We start from the raw sequence: 14856 nt of genomic DNA on the forward strand, positions 1-14856 counted from the left end.
AAAAAAAAGATAATACTCAAAGAACAAAAAAAATATCAATTATTAGGTGGTGGATTTTAAATTATTTTTTTTTTTCTGCTGCTTCTTTTGAATTAGTATATTAAACTGTATTATGTAATGTATTACGTAAAAAGGACCGAATTCAGTCAATCAAGCTTTTAACACTGATTTTAGTTTTATCCTCTTCATCTTCTTCAATAGAGGAATCCACTTCTCTCTTGACACTTATATTGGTGCCTTGGGTTGAAATGGAGCCGCCATGGTTTGAATAGATTGAGGATTCACTATTTGAATGAATTGGTTTCAAGATTTGATTAGGAGAAGTATTATTACTCAACGGATTTAAGCCCGAAGCGCTTGAAACTGAAAATCTTTGTTGAGGTGTCAAAGAAGGAGAATTGAAAGAGTGTTGACTTATATTACGTTTATGATTACTTTCTTTTAAGGGATTAGGGAAAAAATCAGGAGCAATTGATGATCTTCTGGAAGTGGAAGAAGAATTATTATTGGAGCCAAAAAATTCAATTGAATTATTTCTAGTTAAATCTTGATAGGGGGAATTTATTGGTTGTTGGTGATTAAAATTTGTAGTATTTGTAGTTGAATGCCTTCTTAACAATGGATTATGTTCATCTAATAATCTTCTTTTAGTTGGTAAAATATTTGAACTTGTAGAACTGGTTAAAGGAGGTAATATTGAATTTTGATTATTTATATCAAAACTAGCTGACCTTATTCCAATAATTTTATTATTTGGAGGAGGAGTTATTGAAGTGAACTTATCTCCATTATTTGAATTATTACTACTACTGCCAAACATTGAAGTATTAAATGAAATTTGAGGTAGATTATGAACTTGAGGATATTGGGTTGGGGTTGGAGTTGATTTTTTGATTGAAGTAATACCAGTATTACTTTCTAATTGATGATCACCAGTATCATCGATTAATTTTATTGGAACATTTGAAGATTGTCTTCTTCTTCTATTAGCACCACCATTCCACCAATTTTTTATAGCATTATCAGAACGTCCATTCAAATGTCTTGCGATTTCAGCCCATTTTTTACCATGTTTGGCCACCAATTTTTCAATTAATAAACCTTCTTCTTGAGTTATTGGAGTCCGATTTAAACTTGGTTTTAAGTTTTGATGATATCGTTCTCTACATTGTTTTGGAGTTCTAGTACATAAACTGTTTGAAATTCTTACCCAATTTGAAGGTCCAAATATCGATATTAATTCCATTAATTTTCGATCTTCTTCGGGAGACCATGGTCCTCTTCTAGTTGGTCCGGACTGAGTGGGATGGATGGTTACTGGTTCAACCAGGGTTTGTTGTGGATGTTGTGGATGTTGTTGCTGCTGTTGCTGCTGTTGCTGCTGTTGAATCATTATGGGCAACTGAGAAGACAGATGAGAATGGTTGAGATCAGGCCGTGAAGGACCAAATGAATAGTTTGAATTATAACTCATAACCCAAAAGACTTAAAGCTGGTAAAAAAAAACGAAGTTATCATATAGAAGAAATGAATTGAAAATTTAACGGTGCACAGCACTAATAAATGGAATAAAATTTTTAGTTATAAATTAATTTTTATGTAGAAAAAAAAAATAATAATAATAATTTAAAAAAAAAAAAAAAAAAAAAAAAAAAAAAAAAAAAAAAAAATTATTTTTGTTAAAGAAAAAAAAAAAATTAAAAAAAAAAGTTAACAAATTTTTTTAAAAGAAAAATAAAGAAAAAACTACCAAAAAATAAAACAGAGACCCAAAAAAAACCGTATGTACCAGAAACGCACCCAAAACAGAAAAAGCTTTAAAGGAGTAATAACAGTAAGTACTGAACTATACTTGATCAATCGTATAATTACTCTAATCAGAAAAGACCTTGATTCTTTCGGCAATCCTGGTGATCCTGCTAGCACTTTGATATAAACAATTGATATTATCAATTAGAGAATCTCTAACAATTTATTTGTGGAACGGTCATAGAAAATTAAATTAAAGAATAAAGTTAGTATTCTAATATGGCAATCAGACGCAGATCAAATTAACTATAAGTTTGACTTTTTAAAGCAACAAAACCGAATGAATAAATAAACTAAACTTTATATAATAGAATAGTAGTCAACAAAAAAATGTAACAAAGAAACATTATAAACAGACAATAAAAGATTTTGGGCAGGCGTGCGCCGCTTTAAAGACAAAAAAGAGAACAAAAGGAGAACAATAGAGACAAGGAACAGGAGAACGAAAAAAGGCAGAACCAAACGCAAAAAAAGAGTGTCATTTCCGAGGGTGAGGTTAGAAAAATTAAAAAATTAGATAAAAAAAATTAATCAAACAAACAAAAATATTAAATGAAAAAGCTAAATTAAAAAGTTGAATATAAAGTTGAATATAAAGTTGAATAAAAAGTTGAATAAAAAGTTGAATAAAAAGTTGAATAAAAAGTTGAATAAAAAGTTGAATAAAAAGTTGAATAATGATAATAAAAAACAAAAAAAAAAAAAAAGCGGCTAAAAAAATAATTTTTAACAGAAAAAATATTTTTACACCAGGAAAATCACCACTGAAAGCGGACAAGCATAATAGATTACAAGATCAACATTGCTACACACCATTGGTTATTACAAACAGCGATCGGTTATGTTAGTGAATTTTGCCTATTCAAGCAGATGAAATCAACGATCGATTAAGGAAAAGATGAAATCATCAGATGAAATTGGCACTTGCATTCAGCATGGGCGTTGGTTGGTCGTTGGCATTTGCATGGACACTTGCATTGGCGTTTGCATTGGCGTTTGCATTGGCGTTATTGAGCAACCGCTGATACTTCAAACTGAAGCCAGAAAAGTGGTGCTGCCATGGTGGGGGCGTTATATGCAAGTAGGACCCTACCCACCGATTGCCCCGATTGCACAACAAGTAGACATTGTTAGAGCGCCCGGGTGTACTGGTGTCCTGGGGAGAGTAACAAACCGCGAGGACCGGCGTCGGTAAATTCTGCTCGCAAATAATCGCGCAGCGAGATCTAGAGTCGGCTAATAGGTCTAGCCCACCGTTTAAGCAGTATAGGCTATGAAGTACTGCTATAGGCTATGAAGTGCTCAGTAAACGAATCATGGGCTCGATGCTGGCACATTGTGTGGGTGCAAAGAGGATGAGGCAACCTTGAAACTGTTGCAATGGGGGAGTGGGGGAGTGGGAAATTGGTTGAAAGTAGTCTACAAGTATACGACTCGGAAAATTGACTTGCATTCAATTGTCTGTATATAACTTACATGTATGTATATAAAAGGGCCTGAGCATTAGCGGGTTGGGGGCAGGCCGGTAGTGCGGATACCCAGATGATATGGCAGTATTCTTTGATTAGTCGGACGTAGTTCTGGTTCCTTACTTGTCAAGAAACTGTTTCGTTTCTCGACAATTGGGTAATAATTCCGAATAATCTAAGATCTACCAGCAATCGAGTTAGTGCTATGTTCATCGTGTGGGAAAGAGTATTTCTATTGTACTTAGAGTTGCTCGTCATATTTCATCTATTATTTGGATTGAATAATTTGAAATGGCTGAATTTCACCAAGGCTCCGTTAATGCACTTCTTGTAAAGTAAGCTATTCTAACTGTTCGTAATATTCTTCTAAATCTTCTGGTTCAAAAATAACCTTAACCATTAACGAACAGCTTGGACAAACCGCAATTTCTTCTCCATCTGCCAAATCATCGATTCCAATAGCAAACTTGTCTCCACATGGACACGGGTACTGGAATAACTGGGTTATTGGGTCAAATGTAAAATCTTCAATCTCGATTTCATCATATATCGATTCCATTTTATGTGCTACAAGAAACAAATAACTTGTTTGATGGTTTAACGGTGAAGAGGAAAAAAAATTTAGTCTAGTGAAGAGGTTTATGTGCACTCTATTGATGACCTTGCCATAAAAAAAAATATAGGCTGACCCGTACACCAGGTGAAAAATCTCTAATCTACTTCATTTGTTTCTCTAAGTAATACCTTAAACAGCAAAGCACCGTTTGCAACTGGTCTAACTAAAGCAGCAAGACGAGGAAGGGTTTTTTCTTCTTTGGTACTTTTGTGAGGTACGGGTGTTGAGTGGGTGTCGCTCGCATCTTCTTTTTTTTTGGCCACCGAAACGTTAGGGCTGTTGCCCTCACAAGTTCATGGACTCACGTGCTGGTTTTCTCTCTGAAGATGAAAAGTTTTTGCAAGATTTTTTTTTTTTTTCTTTTTTAGTGCGAATACATTTTCCAGTCGCACTAATCCTTAACTATGGCAAAAGCTCTAACTACACTATCAAATTTTCTCTCACCTTGAATTACTTGAAAAAAAATCTAAAAGAAAATTTTTATTACCGTTTTTCCTACCCTTCTTACTCAATCACCAAACTTTAAGAGTATGTTCCAATAGACTATAAAGCATTCATGTCAATAGTCAAACAGTTGTACTAGATCGTTGTTGTTGTTTCCCAGTTTACTACTTGAAGATTTCCAAAGTTACAAGAACTGATTTATTAAAGACTATTGCTTGGAATAATTTATTATTTACAAAACTCAATACTAACTAATATTATAGACATACAATATGGGTATTTCTAGAGATTCTCGTCATAAACGTGCTGCCACTGGTGCCAAAAGAGCTCAATTCAGAAAGAAGAGAAAGTTCGAATTAGGTAGACAATCTGCTAACACCAGAATTGGTACTAAAAGAATTCACACTGTTAGAACCAGAGGTGGTAATAAAAAATTCAGAGCTTTAAGAATCGAATCCGGTAACTTCTCTTGGGCTTCTGAAGGTATCTCAAGAAAAACCAGAATCTCTGGTGTCGTTTACCATCCATCTAATAATGAATTAGTTAGAACTAATACTTTAACTAAATCTGCTATTGTCCAAATTGATGCTACTCCATTCAGACAATGGTATGAAACTCACTACGGTAAATCTTTAGGTAAAAAACAAGCTACCGAAGAAGAAGAAGTTAAAAGATCTAAAAAAGCTGAACGTAAATTAGCTTCTAGATCTGCTTCTGCTTCTATTGAAAGTGCTGTTGACTCTCAATTCGGTGCTGGTAGATTATACGCTGCTATTTCTTCTAGACCTGGTCAATCCGGTAGATGTGATGGTTACATTTTAGAAGGTGAAGAATTAGCTTTTTACTTAAGAAGATTATCTGCTAAGAAAAACTAAATAAAAAACTAATCTGTATTTTGTACCTTTCTCCTTTTAAATAATCAAATATATATAAAATTATCATAGTACTTTGATTCTTGTATTTCTAGATCATCGTAATAACCGTTAGCTCATCTTGACTCACTCAATAACTCAAATTCATAACCTCATTAAATCAAGTATCAAATTCATTAAATCAGTGAGGAATAAAATAAAAACAATAAAACATTTACTATCTACATTGTCATAACTCTTAAAATTGCTTTTATTAATTAAATAACTATATAGTCTAAATGATTTGTTAGTATATAATTTTCAAAAATTCAGTAAATCCAAATTTACAAATGATTGTTCAGTGTTAGGCAATAATTTTATCTGCATATCTATTAACTCGTAAGTTAATAAATCAGTACAGGTCTGTGTTATTTTTTATCATCAGCGTAATCTCATTCAATTCATTTGGATCATTATCATATCTTAAACATACTCTTTAATCAATAAAGTTGCAATAAAGAAGAAACGTAATTGTAAATTGTAAAAAAAAAAAAAATTTCAAGTCGTCGCTTTATATGAAAAAAAAGTAGTGCGGGTAACTGAAAAGAATTACTGCTAAATTTTTATACTTAGCCCTTTCATACCAATTCAACTTGATCTGAAAATACTGCCAAAGCACCCATTGGATCCCACGGAGGTAACACGATGTTTTTGAAGTCATCGTCGTGCATCTCAATGTGTTCTTGCGATAAGTCGGCTTTGTCAATGACTACTTGGTAAACGTAGTCCTTGAAGTATTGATTATCCATAACGTAATATCCGTTTTGACCTGAACTATCACCCCAAGAGTTTTCAACTTTCCAACGAATTGGTTCATTGTTTGAATCTAAATGAACGGCAGTAATAACCATGGCATGGGTCATTAATGATTGCTTATATTGAATTCTACTTGCCTTTGATTGTTTTGTTTCAAATCCAATCAACTTATAATTGAATAATGATTCATCCATAATACCCTTTTTCTTATCCATGTAAATAGGAGTATGGGTTCCGAAAAAAATTGCCTTGTTGTTTTGGATACTTTTAATGGCATATTGAATCACTTCTTCAATAGGTAAATTAAGATACTTAACTAATTTACCTCCTTGAACATTTCCTAATTTATCGATTTGAACATTGGTGTTGTAACTGTTTCTTGGATCATTAAGCAATGATACATAATTGGTAAGATCAATGCCGAGAGTTTCTTTATAGAAAGAAATTGGAGTGATTTCCAAAGATTTAACCTCATCAGACTTATTTTTAAATTCCCAAGTTAACTTCTCATTAATTGAAGGTGGTTTACCAAGGAAAATAACCATAAGACGATGAATTTCAGCTTGCATTTCTTCAATTAATGGTTTGACTTTTTCACCTTGGGATTTAGCTGTTTTCAATTGTTCTGCAAATTCCCTCAATTTTGTTTTCAATAAGAAGTTAAGAGCTCTTGAAGCAGTTGATGAATACGTATCTGGATATAAAGAATGGGGAACCAACCCGTATTTTTCAACGATATTGATGAACATATCAAATTGCCCACCATCACCGGTGGGATCGGTTAACATAAACTGAATCAATCTCGAATCAATGTCATTCCCATTATTATCAATCTCGTCAGCGAACTGATTTAAAAAAAAATTACATTTTTCTAGTTTATCGAAAAAGAATAGATAGTTTTGACTGAATTGAAACTCTTTCAAGTTGAATTTTTTCATGATTTCCAATCGTAAAACATTTGTTGCTGCAAATAACCAACATCTACCGCTTGATTTTTGATTTGTTATAGGAGATCCTTCAATTTCAACCGAATTGTTGAAAATTTTTGTAGTATTTTTAATGAAAACATCCCGATTAACTAATGATTCATCTACATTATAAGTTCTCAATACTGCGGCAGCTAACTGAGTATTATTATCACCGTCTAACTTCTTAGACCATTCTTGTAAAGACTTAACTGATAATTCTGACATTTTATGTGTTAAAAAAGGAAAGCGGAAACTAACAATAAAGTTCGTTTTTCCAAAAAAATCGTTGAAAATATGTCAAAAACTGCGAAAACGATTATCTTGTGATAAACTACTTGATAAGAACAAATACATTATAATTATACAAATTTAAACACGATTAAGTATTAATAGTTTAAACACGATTAAGTATTAGAAGTTTAAACACGATTGAGTATTGAAAATTTTAACACGATTAAGTATTAGAAGTTAAATTCAAACTTTGAGACTCTATACCACTAAATTTAGCACCACCTAAAAACCTTGATCTTCTTTTCAATTTTTTATCAAACTTATCCTTTTCTTTAAAAGATCTAGGACTTTTAATACCAGAAGAAGAAGAAGAGCTAGGTGAATCTTCTAAAATGATAGCATTATATCTACTTATATGACTTAACCCCACATTATAATTTGAAATCAAATCTTTTTTATTTAAATTTTTCAGAAGAAATCTAACCTTAGTTGATTTCAATCTCGTTTTATAACAAAATTCACAATGGCAATTAGTTAAAAATTGATTAAAAATAGACTTGAATTGATTATTCAGTTGAACAAAATACTCATTAGTAGCATTTTTATCAAGTTGTTGATTTCTATCAGTTAGTTTATTGGCTAAAGGTAGTATAGTTTGATAATAAGAATATAATGATAATTGGTGAACATGCCAAATCAAATCAATATCTAAAGTTGAAATCACATAATTCAAATTTTTGAAAAGAGTCATGAACTTTAGATATTTATCTAAACTTTGACGATATACTTTTTCGATATGATCACTTTGCAATAAATCTAATTGATTAAGTTTTGAAATGAAATCTTCTTCGATGTTTATTAGCGAAAGAACGTTACTTGATATTTCAATGGGATATACTTTTTTCAATTTATTTGAAGGAATGGTTAAATGCCATAAGTTATAAGTTTGATAAGTTTTCAAAACTTGAAGATTATTCAAATTTGGAGATTGTGATATTTTTTCAAATAATTGAATGAGTTGTTTTAAGTTGGGATCATCATTTGGATCAAACGTTAAATCTTTGAAAAAGGAATCATCGCATTCAATATCGATATCATTAGGGTTCAATCCTTGTAATTGACAGAATCTTTGATTATATATTGTTGGCATTGGGATACTAGGATCTTTATTCAAGTCAGCGTATAATTGTCTGATCTTTAAATTTTCATGAGTTATTATCAGATTGAATTGACATTTACAATTTGAGTCACCAATATCAATTTTAAAATTTGAATCAATAAAATCAACTAATTTACAATTATCAATTAAAGTATTATAACAATTGGGACATTTCACTGGGAATTGAATTGATAAATTATAAAGATCATCAAATGGTAAGTCATAATCGTATTCTCTAATTAAATCTTCAAAATTATTTTTCTGGAATTGCAGTGGATTATAACTAAAATCATCATTTTTAATCGCCTTATTCACTTGATATAATGGGAATGGATGAAACAAGAATTTCGTGAAGTTATTTCTTGAGTAATTATCGTAAGCTTCTCCAATAAACATATGGAAACAATACCATACTAACACTATATCAATTGGTGGTAATAATTCATTCATAGTCTTACTAAATGACGAGGTCCCCGGTTTCATATCAAACAACTTATTAGTACTCATTGGCTTAACCAACTTTGGATCGGGGAATTTGGCCTTTAATATACTTATGAATATAATAAACCTTCTAATCGCTTTACCTAAGAAAGCTTTCCAGATAGTATTTGAGCTAATACTGGGATTTTTAGTATGATGATACTTCAATACCATTTTTTTCATATTATTAAAACATTTGAATAACTTAAGCAATGTTAAAACTTCTGGTAATCTTGGAGTATGTGGATACAGATTTTGACTAGTTTTATAGTACTGATAAGTACCAAAATATTCTTCATCCTTAAAGTCATGAAGTAAATAGACAAATTGGGGTGGACAACTATGTTCTTGGACCTGTTTGAACACCGGAGTGGATCCTGAACCCGTTTCACTCCCTGAAGACGTGGTTGTGGATTTACTGCTAACTTTAGTATCCTTAGACAGAACCTTATAACCGTCAATTAATCGTTTACCCAGCATTTGCTTCCCAGCGAGTATACTTTGCTCCATTCCTTCAGGTGCCGTGGCCCATGACACAACCGACAGATTCGACGACTCACTCATTCTTGCCGTCGTTCGTCTATAAAGAAGCTTACAAGGATTATATCTAATGATAAAATTAAACGAGATTAACAATAAAACTAAACCTGTAGGCCGTATGCAGGTTCTTTTGATAAACCACCAGTGTTCCTGCCCTACCTACCTTTCCTCTACCTTTATCCTATCGTTTCCAATAGATAAGATAGTGATACCTACGCTGGAGGGGGCACCCAACATCCAGGCTGGCCAGCAATTGCTCAACGCCTTGGCCCAATATCCTCAGTGCTGGCTCTCATTTCCTGGCAAACTGCATCGAAGAAAATCTGATGTTACTCCCCGTTTGTAGGTATCCTAGTAGACCCCAGACTGCTCACACGTGTGGGCCCACAGTCACATGCTCCTACACTCGCTGCCCATCTGCTGCTTGCATTTACCTAGCAATACTCTGCTGCTCTACTACCTCCACGCCAGGGACTACCGTTGGTACGGGCAAGTCAACCGTCTCTGATAAACTGGCAAGACATGTTCGTCCGGACACGACCCGCCAAACCCCAAAACGTGATTACCGCTTTTGGGCAATGCAAAACTGAATCAGTGGCCGCGCGGCTAAACTTAATCTTACTTCTGTTGAAGTTTCTCTTTTTCTATTGGTTTCTCTTTCTATTGGTTTCTCTTACTCTTAAGCTTATCAATGTCTGACTTGGGTAATAGTTTGTATAGAAAGGTGTATCTGAAGGTGAAGCGTCCTGTAAATACGCCGTTTGCCATGGTGCAGTCGGGGACTTTTGTATATCCACTCTACGTTTGTAATACCTTGTTTATAGCTGCAAAAAAATAACCTACTAACAGTTCAGGGAGTTCAATACTTTTTATCACATCCCGACCTTTGGCCGTTTTATCTTAGTATATTTGTGCCTCAGATGTTGGTGATGATGCTAGTTTACGTTTTGATGTATGTATTATTCTACCCGGCGGTAGCATTTATCTCGATATTAATTTACGGGCCCTTTGGATTAGTGAGTGCCTGGTTTATTATTCTTCAGCAATCAGGGTTTGTTTCAGTTTTGATGGTTAGGTCGATCTTGATGCCCCAGATTGAAAAGATTGCGTTTGATGCGGTTTTAAGTAGAGAGTTCACCGATGATTTGGTTCTTATGGGGAAATTAAGAAGAATTGTGGTAGTGCCATTTATTGTCAAGTTTGTTAGACAAATTATATTGGTTCCAAGTATGTTTAGGTTACCGATCCTTCTACTTAAAGTAATGATGATTTTTGCGCTTAATATGATTCCATTTATTGGTCCAATTCTAGTGGTTTTGTTTCAAGCTCCTTCTAAAGGATTACACGCTCATTCAAGATATTACTCTTTAAAAGGGTACGACCAAAGACAAATTAGAGCAATTTATAGAGAAAATACCGGTGCTTATATGGGGTTTGGTTTAATGGCATTGTTATTAGAAATGATTCCTTTATTAAGTATATTTTTCATGTTTACTAATACTATTGGAGGAGCATTATGGGCAATAAGTATTGAAGCCAAAAATGAAAAATCAAAATTATTCGTATAAGTAAATGTTATCAACACAACCAAATCCGGCAGCAACACCACCTTCATTGGAAGAGCTGAATTTACTTCTTAATAAATGTCCACTTTCAAAATTCAGTTTAATTTCCCCGGTGGTTTCATTGAAAATAATACTTCCAAAGATTCCTAACTCTGAAATGATATCTTCATTATATATTTCATCATTTCTAATAATTTTATTGGAATATTTTGGTGGATGAATTAATTCCATTAATATATATGCCCCCCAATCTTTCTCGTCAATTTTTTGTAAAAATTTTGGGATATCTTCTTTATAAATATTATTCCCACCTCCTTCTCTTTGAGGTTTTAATACAAATTTGGAAGAATCTTCAGAAATGATTTTTTTAGCGTACTTACCTTCTTCAGAATCGTCTAATGGATATATCTTAACAAAAGTTGAAAGTAATTGATTATAAGTCTTGGTATCAATTTTTGGTAGTAATTTCTTCAATATTTCTTCATTAGTTAATATTTGTTGGATTTTTTTAGTACCCGATAGTTGAGTTAAAATTGATGGACATTTAATTGCTAATGTTTTCTCTAATAAGTATCTTGATTCCCAACATTTCGATGATGTATAATCATTTGGTCCATATCCTGATCTATAATAAACAACCGATACTTCATCCATGGTTTGTTTGATATAAAGCTTATCATTATTGATTACAACTTCTTCTTGTACTTTTTCTAAACTTAATCTATATGATTTTAATTGATGGTTTTCAATTAACGAATATTCTATATGTCTTTGATCAAAAACATTACGTTCCCCTTCTTGAATAATAAACAATATAACCGTTTTAGTATTATGGGTCTGGTCATTATAATAATAATTGGCTTCATTTATTCCTTTAGCCAATTTATTAATTGAATTACTAATTGGTATATGCTCATTATCATAATACTTCATCGAATACTTATCATCATAATATCCTGAATTATTCAAATATTGATGTAATTTCCCAACTTTACTTGATAATCCTCCAAATGATACACTAATAGTATTAAATTCAATTTGTTTGATCGTTTCATCTACTGAATTGATCATATAATCGCTTCTAAATAAGCCTAAGCTCAACTCTTGCTTCAATTTACCCCCATTCTCCGATAAAATCTTTTGGTAGATGTTGAACAATTCACCAGTAAAGCTTTGGTCAAATTCACTCAATTCTTTTATCTTAGCTATTAACCATTCTTTTTCTTTACTGATCACATTCACATATAATTCGTTGAAAACCTCTTGAACTTCAATGGCATTCTCATATAACTTCTTGGGAAATGGTGTTGGGAAGAGTGTAATTGGTGCATTATTAGCTTGGTATTTGGCATAATTTGGTGGATACATTATTAATCCATTACTCAATGACCAATGCAACAACGATTCAACCAACTCATCCTCGTGCTCTTTCAGTAATTCTGGAAATCCCTTGGGTGCCATCTCTGTCAGACGTTTAAAGACCTTTGTCAAATTCGAATCTTAGTCAAATCTTTATCAAATCTTTCAGTACTTTGGATTCCGCTTACGCCATACTTAGTGATTATTGATAATACAAAGCCCGTACATCAAAATAATATAACACCCAAACACCTGACGTGCACGGGTCTTTTCGCTGGTGTATTGCATATCACGTGACAAGTGTGACTGTTGCGAATCTTTCAACTTTGTGGATTTTTCTATTCTTCTCTAACAATTTTTTTTTTTTCGCTCGTTGGGAAACTGCACTGTGAGAGTATAGTGAAAAATAAGATATTTTCATTGAACTACTAGTGCATCTTATAGCTACGTCCATATACACCAAGATAGTTAAAAAGTATGTAATATTGAACAGGAAGTGACGGAAGATAGTGTGGAAAAACACGCGGAGTATGTGGGAGTGGGGATCCTTGAAGAATGACTGATGAAGCCTATTGCAAATCTTTAATTTAGAGGTTTTGACAAGATATTGAAAGACACACCTTTTCCATCATATTAGAATTAGGAACTATATACTAACAACCAACTTTAGTGAAATACTTAGCTGCTTACTTATTATTAGTTAACGCCGGTAACGCTTCTCCATCTGCTGCTGATATCAAATCAGTTTTAGAATCAGTTTCTATTGAAGTTGATGATGAAAAAATTGCCAAATTATTAGGTGAAGTTGAAGGTAAAAACGCCGAAGAATTAATTGCTGAAGGTAACGAAAAATTATCTTCTGTTCCAGCTGGTGCTCCAGCTGGTGCCGCCGCTGCTGCTGGTGGTGCTGCTGAAGAAGCTGCTGAAGAAGCTGCTCCAGAAGCTGCTGAAGAATCTGATGATGATATGGGTTTCGGTTTATTCGATTAAACTCAATAATGAAGATGAAATCAATACTCACGAATCATTTACAAATCATAACATAGATGAAAAAAAAAAGTAATACTTACAAAAAGCAAATATCATTAACGAACCCTATTATAATATTATAATAAATTTATTAATCGTAAGATACATTGTATAATCTATTGTAATCATATATTTTAAAGTTCATCAGCAACTTTTCTATAAGCGTTCTTGTTACCAAATACTTCATGTCTTGCTCTTAACATTGATTTATCAAATTCTGGATCAGTGTTTGAATAAAACTCATCTCTGGGTTTAGCATTATTTTGTCTTGTCATTGACTCTTGACTTAACCACTCAATGAAATTCTTGTTAGGCTTTAAGTTATTATCTTTTTGATGTAATTCAACCAATTTATTGAATAAGAATTTGAAATGGTCCTCGGATTCAATTTTCGAATTGGCTAATTGATCTTGCAAATAGCTTGATATCTTATGATCAGGAGATACCGCTTCCTCAATTGATCTTTTATCAAAGGATTCATTATTATTAACAAATTCAATTAATCCTAAGTCTTCAAAAATATTAATAATTCTTAATTTTGTTGATTCTTCAACATTTGGGAAAATGTCAATCAATTTCAGTATACCAATAGTTGGATTATTTTTATTGAAAAATTTAAATTGAAATTGTTCATTCAAACATAATGCTTGTAATATACCCAAAATTCTCTTTTTAACAATGTCTGGTATACTCGGGTACTTTAATTGTTCGAAAAATACTTGAATAAAAGTTTCTGATTGATTATTCAAGACATTTTCAATTGCTTCAGGATTATTTCTTAAACTTGAACCCATTATTCTATAAATCTTTTCATGTATTTCATGATTGATTGGAATTATTGCTATTATATGTAATAGAGTATCAAAAGTTTGTTTGCTATTAGTTAATTTAGCTCCAAATTCAATATCGTGACTCAATTCAATCAAATTGTCTAAAGCTTTTTCCAATAGTGTTAAATCTTGATCGTATCGAAATTGATCTAATTGTTCAACCGATGAACCAAAATCGTTCAAGTCTTCAATTGAAACTTTGGACTTCTTGGGAATAATCTTCTGCTCATTGTGTTCGTCTTGTTGCTTCACTTTGAAATCTTCAATTTTCTTCTTTAATATCTCTTGTTTTTGCAATTCAATATTATCATCATTTTCTTGCTGTTGATCGGGCTGGTCGTTACTCAACACAAGCTCGTTATTCTCAGATGAAGCTTCAGCGTCCATGAGCTTTGCTTCTCTTTGCAAAGTATCGATGTTCAATCTAACATGCAAGCCAGGTGGAATATCTTGACCTTCTTTTATAGTTTGCCATTCATTTGTAGGAGTGAATAATTTTGGGTAACAGTCGTGGGGATCACTTGGAGAACACACAATTTCCACATCGGTATCAACGATCAGCGAGTTGACTAATCCTAATATGTATATAATGTTTAACAAGGTCGATAATCTCATATTAAATTAAATAAACGAAGCTGTAGCTCTTTCAAATATATGGTTTCATTTTTTTTTTATATTTGAGCAGGCAAA

The 14856-nt window shown here is 32.6% G+C and overlaps 10 protein-coding genes across 10 annotated transcripts in view; 4 read left to right on the forward strand and 6 right to left on the reverse strand.

Annotated features, from left to right (window-relative positions):
- Positions 1 to 1554, reverse strand: part of HYPBUDRAFT_179197 (uncharacterized protein) — a 1571-nt gene extending 17 nt beyond the window's left edge. The window contains exons 1-2 of the mRNA XM_020222882.1: positions 754 to 1554; positions 1 to 381 (exon numbers count right to left, since the gene is read on the reverse strand). The exon at positions 1 to 381 is cut by the window's left edge and continues 17 nt beyond it. Of these exons, the coding sequence (XP_020079202.1) occupies positions 143 to 381; positions 754 to 1474 (960 nt within the window). The 5' untranslated portion in view covers positions 1475 to 1554 and the 3' untranslated portion in view covers positions 1 to 142. The remainder of the gene's footprint in view (positions 382 to 753) is intronic.
- Positions 1555 to 2541: 987 nt separating this feature from the next.
- On the forward strand, positions 2542 to 3052 carry HYPBUDRAFT_179204 (uncharacterized protein). The gene has a single exon (XM_020222883.1). It carries the CDS (start codon positions 2708 to 2710, stop codon positions 3002 to 3004), a length of 297 nt encoding a protein of 98 aa, XP_020079203.1. The 5' UTR covers positions 2542 to 2707; the 3' UTR covers positions 3005 to 3052.
- Positions 3053 to 3618: 566 nt separating this feature from the next.
- KTI11 (Kti11p) lies at positions 3619 to 3837 on the reverse strand (the record flags this gene model as incomplete). The annotated part of the gene is made up of 1 exon (XM_020218113.1): positions 3619 to 3837. The coding sequence occupies one exon, from the start codon at positions 3835 to 3837 to the stop codon at positions 3619 to 3621; it is 219 nt and encodes a 72-aa protein (XP_020079204.1).
- A 773-nt stretch (positions 3838 to 4610) lies between these two features.
- RPS8A (40S ribosomal protein eS8) lies at positions 4611 to 5213 on the forward strand (the record flags this gene model as incomplete). The annotated part of the gene is made up of 1 exon (XM_020218301.1): positions 4611 to 5213. The coding sequence occupies one exon, from the start codon at positions 4611 to 4613 to the stop codon at positions 5211 to 5213; it is 603 nt and encodes a 200-aa protein (XP_020079205.1).
- Positions 5214 to 5751: 538 nt separating this feature from the next.
- On the reverse strand, positions 5752 to 7198 carry HYPBUDRAFT_159915 (C1 family peptidase; the record flags this gene model as incomplete). Its single annotated transcript, XM_020222461.1, has 1 exon — positions 5752 to 7198. The coding sequence occupies one exon, from the start codon at positions 7196 to 7198 to the stop codon at positions 5828 to 5830; it is 1371 nt and encodes a 456-aa protein (XP_020079206.1). The 3' UTR covers positions 5752 to 5827.
- A 526-nt stretch (positions 7199 to 7724) lies between these two features.
- Positions 7725 to 9878, reverse strand: HYPBUDRAFT_118181 (uncharacterized protein; the record flags this gene model as incomplete). The annotated part of the gene is made up of 1 exon (XM_020219190.1): positions 7725 to 9878. A coding segment is annotated over exon 1 (1683 nt), but the record flags the coding sequence as incomplete, so codon positions are not given.
- Positions 9879 to 10333: 455 nt separating this feature from the next.
- Positions 10334 to 10951, forward strand: HYPBUDRAFT_103514 (uncharacterized protein; the record flags this gene model as incomplete). Its single annotated transcript, XM_020218272.1, has 1 exon — positions 10334 to 10951. One exon carries the CDS (start codon positions 10334 to 10336, stop codon positions 10949 to 10951), a length of 618 nt encoding a protein of 205 aa, XP_020079208.1.
- GSH2 (glutathione synthase) lies at positions 10851 to 12469 on the reverse strand. The gene has a single exon (XM_020223924.1). The coding sequence runs from the start codon at positions 12407 to 12409 to the stop codon at positions 10940 to 10942; it is 1470 nt and encodes a 489-aa protein (XP_020079209.1). The 5' UTR covers positions 12410 to 12469; the 3' UTR covers positions 10851 to 10939.
- Positions 12470 to 12976: 507 nt separating this feature from the next.
- On the forward strand, positions 12977 to 13297 carry RPP2A (ribosomal protein P2 alpha; the record flags this gene model as incomplete). Its single annotated transcript, XM_020218281.1, has 1 exon — positions 12977 to 13297. A coding segment is annotated over one exon (321 nt), but the record flags the coding sequence as incomplete, so codon positions are not given.
- A 173-nt stretch (positions 13298 to 13470) lies between these two features.
- Positions 13471 to 14793, reverse strand: HYPBUDRAFT_133095 (uncharacterized protein; the record flags this gene model as incomplete). Its single annotated transcript, XM_020219506.1, has 1 exon — positions 13471 to 14793. The coding sequence occupies exon 1, from the start codon at positions 14779 to 14781 to the stop codon at positions 13471 to 13473; it is 1311 nt and encodes a 436-aa protein (XP_020079211.1). The 5' UTR covers positions 14782 to 14793.
- Positions 14794 to 14856: the final 63 nt, after the last annotated feature.

Source organism: Hyphopichia burtonii, assembly GCF_001661395.1.
Source record: "Hyphopichia burtonii NRRL Y-1933 unplaced genomic scaffold HYPBUscaffold_1, whole genome shotgun sequence".
In the NCBI taxonomy this organism is placed as follows: domain Eukaryota; kingdom Fungi; phylum Ascomycota; class Pichiomycetes; order Serinales; family Debaryomycetaceae; genus Hyphopichia; species Hyphopichia burtonii.